We start from the raw sequence: 12,092 nt of genomic DNA, 5'->3' as shown, positions 1-12,092 counted from the left end.
TATGTACATGATAAAGCTAGCCACGTTGATTTAATCATAAAAACAAAAACAGATGATGTAATCTATAGCCCTAACTATAGTTGTTTTTAATCATTCAAAAAATATTTCAACAGAATGTTACATCCAAAGCAATTGAGGAACTTGGTGTCCCTGTCTAAACCTGTCAATGATACAGTACAAGAAAATGGAGATGACAGCCATGTTTCCACACATTTAAAACTTCAAGAAACAAATATGATACACGTACTAGCCTCATATGTTAGACTTCGTATCAAAGTCTGAGTGGATTTCCCACATTACACAGAGGTATAAGCTTAATTTAGTCTATATTTGTTGTACTTTGTTGTAAAACAATGCTCCACCTCAGAGGCTAACTTCCTAGCTTAGCACAGACAGTGCATGTTTACTTAGAGCTTTAGCGTGTGACCTGCAACTGCCACGTTTATCAACACAGTATTACGCAACCTGACTAGAGCAAACTCTGATTACCTACACAGATAAAAAACTGTCCTTACACAAAAGAGAGGACTTTGCCTGTCTCTGAGTCTAGCAAAAAATAAAGAACACCAGCTTATAAACATAGTAATCGCCTAAGCCAGTACACCTCACTTCCGGCCTCACTTCAAGGTCTTCATGAGCAGGGGATTAGATAAATACCACAGCAAAGTAAACACCAAGCTGTCCAGTGGTATTAATGTAAATATGTTGTTCCAAATCTTCTGACGGAGATGCATGTCAACCAACTGATTCTGAAACTCTTTACACTATTTGACTTAAAGCTATACATTTTTCACTATAATTTCACTGCCCCCAGGCTCTGCTCTAAAATGAAGCAGAATTGAGGTGAGTAATCATTCCTGTAAAACCAGTAACATGTGCAGTCTTCTCAATGTCTCTGATGAAAGTGATACTGAAATGAATGAACTGATACTGAAAGTTGAAAAGGCAAAGCTAATTTCAGAAAGCTCTCTTCCCCGTCTTCAACAGGAAGCGAAAATTTAATAGGATGTAAAGATAAATATATATATATATATATATATGACTTGCTAGCTGAATTCACTCTAGGATGTTCATTACGCACCGAGTTAGTGGTCTTGTTCCTTCTGTTCCATGTACATAAGTGGTAAATACAGTTTAACTCAATTTCCAGTGACTGAGCTATAGAGAATATAATAATTTAGAGGGGAAAAAAAGGTTGATGAGGGGATAGCTGTCATAACGTAAGTGCTCTCAGGAACCACACCTTCTTGTGTATGTTCCATAGCATTAAATGAAGCTGTATCTATGTAATTAATGAATTGTTATTAACAAACTGATCTGATATTAAAAGGGTGAAACACCTGAGGAAGTGCTGTTATTAAAAAAAAAAAAAATCATTTCACTAAGGGGTAGTAACGGTGTCCCTATCAACACCTTTGCGTAGGACTATACCACACCTCCCTGTCGTTTACAGTTTTCCTAAAATAGTACACTCATTTACTCACAATATGTACACCTTTTTTGTAACATAACACAACATGTAACCTACTCGCTGTGACAAGCAGCTGAACATGTACTGTGTGACATTTTAAACAATATTTTTGTTATTGAATCTTGTGTAGGTGTGTACAAGGTGTTATTACTGTTTGGCTGCCATTTTCTTGTTAAGAAAAAAAATGACAATGTCATTCATAGCAAAATGTCAGTCACAAGATACCAGATTAGAAAAAGTAGAGCACAAGGTCATGATCATTCTGCTCCTCAGACTCATCCGGGGGTTACGGGCTATTTTTGGTCCTGAGCATGATCTCAACTCCAATGATGAATCATTCTCAGAATCTAGAGGTTATTTTGAATCATTACTGGACACCTGTGTATGCCTGTCTGTGTTTTCCCACCCTGCTGGACGAACACCAGAACCAAGAAGCCAAAACAAGAAGGTGTATGGCAAGAATAGACAAAGCTTGAGTCATATTGGATATCGTTTTAAAAATAAATTTGAGGTCTTTCAACGGCATATGCAATTAGAAGTTAACTCCTGATACTCTCAGGACCCATTCCTGTGTCGAGCTGTAACATTCCTCACTCATGTTACACACCTTTTCGGTTAGTTTCAATGTAGGCTGTGAATAATTCAGAGTACTTACTGAGTAATAAGCTTTAACATGAATAACTGAGTAACAATTTAAGAGTTAAGACCTGACTTGCAAAAACACTAACATATCAGCATGACACCTAAACCGGAAAATGAAGGCGAGTTTCACCACACAGGATGTGAGCAATCATACCCACCAACCGAGGCACTGAGATTAGCATGTCTGAAACAGTCATAGCTCTGAGGAAACCTGAGGAAACTCTGAACATGGAATCTTCCAACCGGCCGATATGATATTGACCATCACATGAATCTTATGCAACCTGGATTGTCCCTTGTACGTGCAGCAGAACTGCATGACCCAGACATGTGAATCAGGTTTTTCATAAAATATACAAGGCAGGTTTTGCATGACTCTGCTGCTTAGACAGTATATTTGGTTGCCACACCTAGGCTCCAACCTGTCCATATGTGCTAAAACCTGACAACCGGTAAAAGCAGAAACATGTATTCACCTGATATGAGCTTTCAAATTGGTTTATAATGATCCTTCCCAGCCTTAGATGTAGAGAGATGATGAAAACTTTTGCTTGTTCCCAAGTACAACACACCTGACCCTGGCAAAAGACTAAATAGGGCTGAATGCTTTTTGTCGGGGACTGTTTCATGTTACATGTTGTGCCATGGTTTTAGAAAAACATGTCAATCCTAACAGTCCATCTCTATGTGATGTACATCTGTTTATCTGGACTTCATTATTATTATTATTATTATTATTATTATTATTATTATTATAGACATTGAGTCTGGCATGTTCTTTTCATGTCTGCCCATGTTCTCTATATAATTAAATAAATAAATAAATACATGGCAGTAGATGGATCACCTGTAATACATTGCCCCTAGATGTGAATGACTATATGCATGGACTGGCATGCCATTCTGTGTGTATATTACTGGTGCATAAAGTAGTTACTAGAGATGAAGAATGAATAAATGAATGAATGAACCGTCTGTTACTCTGCTACTTATCCTGTATCTGTTATCCTTATCCTATAATCTGTTACTATTTCATGATTTCATGACACTGATTCTGGATGGAATACTGTCCATGAAATAAAGATGATTTGACTCTTATTATTATTATTATTATTATTATTATTATCATTATTATTAGAGCAGAAAGCAGAGGCAGTGAGCTCATGCACATGCGCTGCATATGAAAAGATGCCCCTCTCTCCCTCACCCAGTGTTTTGACGGCGATCTGTCGGGTGAGCGGCGGCGGAAGATTGATGCACACCAGATCCACATCCTGGTGCAGAAGAACGTCGTCGATGCGGCTGGTGTAGAAGGGCACGTCCATCTCCTTGGCCAGCTCCTCGGCCTCCTCCTGCGTACGGCCCCACAGCGCCTCCACGGAGAAGCCCTCACTCTTCAGCAGCGGGATGATCACCCGCGCTGTCAGGCTCGTGCCGAACACACCGACCCCGGGCAGCATGGCGATCACAGCTCGCGACTTACACACCCGGCTAGTATAGCATGGCAGCACTACAGCATACGATCTCTCTCTCTCTCTCTCTCTCTCTCACACACACACACACACACACACTCTCACTCACTCTCTCTCTGTCTGCTTGTCGGTGTCTCTATCTTGCTCTGTGTAGCATCAGGTCGGCCATCCACCTGCACCGCGCGCGCCGCTTCCGCCGCTGCCTCGCATTTTCGCTTCCGTGTCCCCTATTCCGTCTGTTATCTCATTCCCAAATGCACCTCGTATTTACTTCAGCATCCTTGTCATCCACACGATCAGGCATGCAGAACACAAGCGCCGAAATGTCCAAAATGCATCAGCAGGGTGCAAGGAAGTGAAGGGCGCGCGCCTATGTCCGTGTTCCGAGACGCGTGCACAGAATATAAACCCACCCCCCTGGGTGATATCGTTGCCGAACAGCGCAAATGGTACAGATTAGCCAAAGAGCCGGACCCCAGCCGCGCTGTGCTCCTATCAGTACTGCGGCCAGTGTGTCAGTGAGACTCGCAGCTCACTCCTCCTTGTCCTCCCCCCTCCTCCTCCTCCTCCCTGTTAACCCTTTCACTCCTGGAGCAGCTGAGCACGCGCCTGTCTGTTTCCATAGCACAGGCGTGGCACGGGGGAGGGCGTGGCTTACAACGATGACGTCTTGGGGGCTCGAGCGGCCGACTGAAACCTGCCCCTTTCAGAAATAAATAATAATAAATAATAGATTATTATTACTTTTTAAAATTTGATCTACAATAGATTTAGGAAAAAATAATTTTCAAAAATGACACAATAATTTTAGAAACAAAGAATTTATGGAAATTTATTTGAAACCTGCAAATCCAGTAAATTAATTAATAAAACTCAGTTAAACTCTGTCTTTTATTTAACCCCATGTATAATTAATATTTTTCACTTGTTTACAAGAGACATCAGGGGTTTCTAAACAAGGGGTCGTGACCCCACATGGCCTGATTTTCTAAGTGTGTCAAGAGGGAAATTCACAATCTTCTCTTTTGCATCATTCATTTATTTTCAAAGCTTACATTATAAAAAGTGTATATGGTGTGTGTGTATATATAGTGTATAATAACAGTGTCTGTGCTATATTTGTCTTTTTACTATTTTGAATATCCTCACTAAACAAAGTGGCATTATGTCACAAATTGCATACTTGCATGCTATTTTAGACCACTATTGATTTCTAACAAATGACTGCATATATGGATACACGTACTGTCATTTGTTCTAAAACTATGTTAGTTTTCCTATTACAGTTGATGCTAGACATTTTAAAACCCTTTCATGCAGCCTTCAAACATATCGAAAAGGTAAATACCTTTTTTAATGTATGCACCAAGTACTTCATGTCAGGATGTATCACATCATCCCTCATCTCTTATTGCTGCAAGGACAAAACAGATCAAATTATAGACACCTGACAATGCACAGATACTTAAACGACCTAGAAATCTAGAAATCACTCCATTTCAGTTGCCTATTAATAAAAAAGCTAAAACAAACCTTTATGACTCCTATCTTATTTTTTTAAACAACAAGCTAAAAATTCTACATGTGTTTTTATGTTAACAGTCATTATGATCTGTCAATTCATGTTATCTTATCACAGGTGATGAGTGGTGTTTGTAGCAGTGAGATTTATGGAAATACATGGTTACTGTTTACATAAAAATGTTATCAGAATAGGACAAATCTAAAGACCGGGCCTGCCCTTTTTGGTTCAATATGAAACTCCTAGTTTACAAGAAAGGTACAATGTATATTATACATATTTATATTGTATATTTATATTGTATTTGTATTGTATATTTATATTATATATGTCAATTTGTCACTACACTGTCATAGATGTTTCACACCAGGAATGGGAAATAAAAATAAATAAATTATAAATAGCCTTTATTTGTCACATATACATTACTGCACAGTGAAATTCTTTCTTCGTATATCCCATCCTGGGAGGTTGGGGTCAGAGCACAGGGTCAGCCATGGTACAGCACCCCAGGAGCAGAGAGGGTTAAGGGCCTTGCTCAAGGGTCCAACAGTGGCAACTTGGCAATGCTGGGGCTTGAACCCCCAATCTTCCAGTCAACCACCCAGAGCCTTAACCACTTGCGCCACCACCACCACCTAAGTAAAAAGAAGACTGTCATTCTGTCCTTGAGCCATGCTTAACCATAGGCTAGGGATTAAGTATAATGTGGCAGGTAGAGACAGAGAAAAATGTGAAAGGATAAGCTCAAGACATTGCAAAATGAGTGTTTTTAGGTTCCTAAATCAGATCAGTCTGACGAAATAAAAATAATAATACTGTATGTCTATAAATCTTTCCATTTCAAATGGCAAGAAATTAGCCTTGGTTTGAAAAGTCATTCGCAGACAAAAAATAAATAAATGAAGCCTACAGTCAATAACCACTACTATCAGCTCTACATTAAATCCACATGCTGCTGATTTTGAGACTTTAGTGGTCAGCCTGTGACATATGATTAAGTATCATGTCAGTATAATGTGTATTCTTGACTCATTGGAGCATTGGACTCATTTGGAAAAAATAAATAAATAAAATAATAATGATAATGAGGTTGTAATACATACTGTTAGGTTTAGACAAATTTTCACTTATTATTGTGATAACTACAACTAGGACTATTCATTCAGTATAATAATGGCATTATGTGATTTCTATTTCTATTGAACTTGTTGCAGACACTACAGAGGCCCTAATTGCCTAAAAAGTGGCAGCACTTGCAAGATTATACTTTATACACAATGTATTTGTTATGATGTCTCGTAAACTTATACACACATCTTTAAAGCTGACCCAAACCAACATAGGTTTATGTATGTGGAGAGTTCCAGACATTACATGTTTTGTGTGTTACACACAAAAAAGGGAAAAACTATTAGCTTATTAGTCCTGGATTTAATTAATGTAATAGTTAAACATAAGGTTTAGTGTTGCACTTGCTTAAAATGGTATATAAAATTAATTTTGATACTGTATTTAGATTTTAGTTTACTATATCGTCTGTCACGGGATCCTTCAAGCTGTAGGAGGTAGGGATGATACCGAAAATCCTTCCAGTTAAATACGATGATGTTAGAGCATTTACTCTAAGTTAAAGTAAAGTTGACGTCAGTGTAATAAATAAAAAAAAACAGTTGGTTTAAAGACTGGTAATTACAGAAAAGAAATAATCTGAGACAAAAAAATCCATTTTTTGTTAGTTAATCAACCTTCCAGCTGCAGTAGACAGTATATTATGCAGTATGCAGTAGACTATTCAATAAATATATAAATGAAGAAAGAAAGAAAGAAAGAAAGAAAGAAAGAATGCATTCTAAAATAAGAAATACTTTATGATTTATGATTTTTAATGGTGACCTCAGTAGGAATTAGCACAGGAAGTTTACACGGGGGAAAAGGATGAGGCAGCGTATAAACACCACAGTAACTTTGCAAGGTGAACAACAAGGAAACATCTGTTTTTATAATTACTGAATACAATAAAGCATTGAAACTTTAATTTAAACTCCACTCTAAATCAGGTAGTTTTTTCTTCTTGTTGTTGTTTTTAGTTTGTTGCCAGGTGTTGCCATGAATTTGTGTACAGTATTCAGTTTAGTGTGTATTAACACAGGTTTTAGATACATGTCCAGGGAGACTATGCTGGACTTCTACTGTCCTCAGTCATGTCCTACAGAATGAGTCGTGAAGAGTGCAGGTGTTGCTGAAAGTTAAATGTACGGTCAGTGATTTTCGAGCAATATCTGAAGAGGTTCCACATTATAAATAAAACATCCCAGCACCCCAGGATTTGTAACAAAAAGAATAAATGATCTGGACCACCGGTGAGTAACCGGTAAGATGATTTTAACTGCCTGTCAATCATGCTGCATGCCAATTCAGTAAGCTTTTCATCATGAAGTATCATTTTGCGTATAAAAGTGTTTGATGGTGTGACTTGGGAGTGAACACTGAAGAGAGGAGATGTATTTGACTTAGACTTAAGACTAAAACAGCATCATTAGAATACTGCTGCTAAAATGACTGGCTATACTGTTTATAACTTAATGCCAGTACTTGAAATGAAATGATGCACAGGGACAGGGTGCAGAAAATATCCTTATCTTCTGCTGTGGTTTTATTTAACATGATCAGGCCAATTAAGTTTGATATGGTCAAAAATGTCATTTCTTTCAAATGGAATTGGTGCCACCTGGTGGACGATATTATAAGGCACCACAATTTTTTTCTTTTTTCTTTTCTTTCTTTCTTTTCTTTCTTTCTTTCTTTCTTTCTTTCTTTCTTTCTTTCTTTCTTTCTTTCTTTCTATGTTTTAATCCTTATATATTTGTTCAATGAGCTACAGTGAATAAATTATGGCTAGCAAGAGGAAATAAAGGACAAATGAGACAGAAGACACGAGAGACATTTCAGCACTTTAATTTAAATTATTCAGAGGCACAAATGTAATTTAAAGGGCTACTTTCCACTACTGTGCATCCACATGTGCTACAATCCGTGCCTTTCTTAGATAATATACACAAGGCTAGTACAGGTTTTGGTCGAGCGTGTCCATCTGTTCTTCACAGCGGAATAGGATTTTCTTCTTCAGATCAGAATGAATTGGATTTAATGATTTTGAGATGGTTTCCTGTGGATTTTTAATGTCTGCTACATATTCAACTGTATCCACATATTACACATACAGTATACACTCTCTTTCTCTCTCTCTCTCAAACACACACACACACACACACACACACACACACACAATTCTCTTTTCTTCCAATTAGAATCAGACTAAAGCAAACACAAACTGTTTTAAATTTTTTAAAGAAACTAATGAGGCTGGGTTTATTAACCTCTCCATGCTGTGTGTCATTACCAAGCAGTATATTGTAGCAGTATTTCAGTAAATCCTATCAGTCACTGGTTCCATGGCTTATTAGCTCCTCCTCCTCCTCCTCATCATCATCATCATTTCTGTTCAGCTCAGTTCTATGTGCTCCTGTCTCACCTTGGTAGACATTTTAAAAAGCTAAACCCTCTCTCACACACCAAATAGTTGGTGCGAAGGTGAATGTTTTGCTAAACACCAGTTTTAACATTGCCATTTATTGTCCTGGTCCCATAATAAAGTTCTTCCAGTGAACCAGAAAAGCATTGCATGTCATGTTCCAATTGGTTAAGGGGACAGAAAAAGGGAGAAAAAAAAGACAAAAACAAAAAACAAAAAACCTCATACACACTTATAGCTCTTTCCATATTTCACTAAAATTAAACATAACACTTAGAGTAACATAACTGAAGTGCAGAGACTATGACCACAGACAACACAATAAGACTAAGTAAACTAGTACACGGATAGAAACATGGATGTTCAACTCCACAGAAAGAGAGTCCCCCTTCGTCAAAGTCCATTTATAGGGATTCCCTTTCTATGGCCAGTTCTATCACCATGCACTGTAGAAAAATACAATGTTCAGGTTACAAAATACTGCACAACTAAAAAAACAAACAAACAAACAAAAGGAAACTGTTCAAATATATACAGTAATGTATCCCTTATTCACCACACAGGCTTTGGATACTAACAAAAACCTGCAGGGATGATGTTAGGGAATCGAGACTCACGCTCTCGGCCACCTCACTGACAAGAAAACAATTCAAGCCATAGAAGATGCAATCACAGAAACATATTTTTTTTAAACGGTTGACATCTTACACAACACGTTTTCTCTATCTACTGTGCGTGACTCTGTAAATACACCTAACTACAATGCGCACACACACACACACACCAAAAACACCTTCCTGTATGTTTTTTTTGGCACAAATCATACTTTGATACAAAGGACAATGACATTAACTTAAAAACATAAAATGACAGTATTTCCTTTTTTGCAATACCAGCTTGTCAGGCTTTCTAAACAAAAACAGGATTTCCTATGAATATGGCTCTTACATTTAAAATGAACTGGTGCTGGAAAAAAACAACACAACAACCAAACAAAAAAACCAAACATATGAGCACATGGACTATAGTGATGCTCACTCCAACTCTATGTTACGGTATACATGACCTATTATGACCTGGAGCCTGGAATTTGAAATACCTATACCTTCTCGGTATGTACGATTGTCACCACTAAAACATTAAGTGGCTCAGCATTTAAAACTTTAGCAGCTGTTCATCTCATTAAAAAAAATAAAAGTCGAACTATCGTACAGATGTCAAGGCAGTTACAACTGTATAGACAGGAATACGGCGTTGGTTGTAACTCTGCTGCCAGTTTAAAACATTACGATCCACTAGATGACATTTATTTTACTCTCTAAGGGAGACTTGTTCGAAAGCATTTCCGCTAACTTCAAATCGACTAAAATCAAGATTGTCCGAGTTTTTTTGTGTGCAAAGTGTTATGGCTATTTTCCTGCAACTCTTTTCGATGCAACCCAGTTACCACCTCAAGTAATACAACATAATGAACCCTTAAGCAGCTAGAGAATGATATGCAAGAAATGTAACGAAGGAACCATGTATCCATGTAAATAATATTCGCTAAACAATAAAAGAATAACATGCACGCACTTTGGCAAACACACCACAGCTAGTCCTAAACATAAAACAAATAAATACTCACTAGATGAAAATATGAGAATGTCTCATTTCTAAACTTGGTGCAGAGCAATTCTTGATACAGGTTCATGAAGAATCAAACCACATCTAAACAATATGAAAGAATGATGTTGGATTAATGAACTACGGTGATTTGATTTATAATGAACGCTAAGAAAAACGTGTGACAAAGGTGACAACAGGTTCTTAAGAATAATGCCATAGGAAGAAAACTGATGGATTTTTAACCACGTCTGGAAAAAAAACGCTACTATTATATTAAAGCATCTTAGTTGCTGAAAATTATTATTAGTATTATTTTTAGTGTCAACAAATAAAATAGTTAAAAAAAAAGATAAGCTGCTCTTCAGGGAAACAGAAATTCTTCAATGGCATCACTCTAAAGAGTCTCTGTGTGTGTGATCATTGCTACATCTGTAACTGCAATGTGTTAATAAAAAGAGCACAAAAAAACCCCACCTGCTTTGTGATCTGATCTAATTTTACAAACCTATGGTGTAAAGGCTGAAGATCAGCTAGCCCGGCATCATCATAACTACATGTAGTGCTGCTGTGGTGAACGGTGCCACCGAGCTGAAGATTATTACAGCACTCGTCACGAGCAGGACATTAAGATTTAACAGTAACACTAGTTCTACCCGTCCCAACGAAATCTCTGTAAAACCTACAGAAAATGGCTTAGCAATTTAAAGATGCTCAAACACAGCTGTTTTAACAGACCTATGTGAACTTCAGATAGAAGAATTGACGCCTTCGGAAAAAGCTAACGATCAGCACATACAGGATTCACTGATATATCCTTCACTGAACACAAACAGACAAGGAAGGGCAAAGGGGGAAAAAAATCACAAAATAAAACAAACACAAAAAGGAAATGAGTGCCATTAGTTTCGGTGTGCTTGGTTGTCCCTCGGCCTTCCCTGGTTCCTCTGGGGAGGATCATCTGCCTCCTTTTTTTTTCTTCAAGGCCAAAAGTTGCACAGTCTCTCCAGAAACACCAGTCCTCCAGAATGCCACTATCCCAATCCCAGTTTCACCATTAATGCTATTGAAATACAGCTGGGACCGCAAGGCAGTTATGAGTAGATGGTGATAACCTCTCGCCCACCACCTCGCACCAACAGGACCCGGTTGAGACCTTCTAACAAAACCTCCAGGAACTCCATGTCTGAGGCACACAGGTTAAGAAAAAAAATGAAATGATAATTTAATTTTCATCAGCAAATAAAACCAGAGATAGACCAGAGCCCTTCTAACATCCTATAACACCTCACTTTTCAGAAAACAGAAATATATTTGACAGTAAACTAAAAAAATCCCAGCAAAAAAGTAAGTAAATAAAAATAAATAAATAAATAAATAAGGTTGTATTTAATATTAATTAAATGTATTTAATTTAATTATTTAATCAATTATTATTATTATTATTATTTTATCAATTATTTAATCAATCAGTGCATCTTGTTAGCTAAGGCTCTCTTCATACCAGGTGATCATATCCAGAAAGGGCCAGCGTGGGTTCAGGTGTTTAACCAAGCAGAAGCTACACTTGGTCTATAAAAGGCCAAGGTCAACTGATTAAACAGATAAAAACAAGTGCGGCTCCTGGTTGTCTGGAATGAAAATCCACACCGGCCTTTTCTGGATAAGAATGGACATCTACACAATACAATTTCCAGTCCATTTTTAACATAAAAAAAGTAAAAAATTTCAAAATTATAATAATGTGAAGTGAGATCAGTAGCCTGGAATTTAAAAAACCAAAGCCTCAAAGTTTGACCTCTGCAACATTGCACCATAAAGGAGGATGGCAAAGAATTATGTAAA

General features: G+C 37.5%; 2 protein-coding genes and 1 long non-coding RNA gene across 10 annotated transcripts in view; all 3 read right to left on the bottom strand.

The window, feature by feature from the left end:
* The window catches only part of gfod1 (glucose-fructose oxidoreductase domain containing 1), a 35,717-nt gene extending 31,592 nt beyond the window's left edge, over positions 1-4,125 (bottom strand). The window contains exon 1 of one of the 2 annotated variants that reach the window (XM_058391312.1): positions 3,695-4,125. Coding sequence is in view for 1 of the 2 variants with exons in the window: in XM_058391303.1 (XP_058247286.1) it covers positions 3,321-3,573 (253 nt within the window). In the remaining variant the exon portion in view is untranslated. Of the gene's footprint in view, positions 1-3,320 lie in introns of both variants that reach the window. The other variant, XM_058391303.1, reaches the window with a different exon arrangement.
* Positions 4,126-4,152: 27 nt separating this feature from the next.
* On the bottom strand, positions 4,153-5,726 carry LOC131354057 (uncharacterized). Its single transcript, XR_009204689.1, has 3 exons — positions 5,532-5,726; positions 4,934-4,999; positions 4,153-4,288 (listed from the first exon to the last, which is right to left on the bottom strand). It is a non-coding gene; the product is annotated as an uncharacterized LOC131354057 (long non-coding RNA).
* A 2,323-nt stretch (positions 5,727-8,049) lies between these two features.
* Positions 8,050-12,092, bottom strand: part of slc12a7b (solute carrier family 12 member 7b) — a 71,115-nt gene continuing 67,072 nt past the window's right edge. For all 7 annotated transcript variants that reach the window (XM_058412904.1, XM_058412983.1, XM_058413142.1 and 4 more), the window contains one exon: positions 8,050-11,433. In XM_058412904.1, coding sequence (XP_058268887.1) covers positions 11,342-11,433 — 92 coding nt within the window. In that variant the 3' untranslated portion in view covers positions 8,050-11,341. The remainder of the gene's footprint in view (positions 11,434-12,092) is intronic.

The sequence above is a fragment of the Hemibagrus wyckioides genome, linkage group LG01, assembly GCF_019097595.1.
Source record: "Hemibagrus wyckioides isolate EC202008001 linkage group LG01, SWU_Hwy_1.0, whole genome shotgun sequence".
Classification (NCBI taxonomy): domain Eukaryota; kingdom Metazoa; phylum Chordata; class Actinopteri; order Siluriformes; family Bagridae; genus Hemibagrus; species Hemibagrus wyckioides.
The sequence above is the reverse complement of the archived record's forward strand: the minus strand, read 5'-3'. Positions and strand labels throughout refer to the sequence as shown.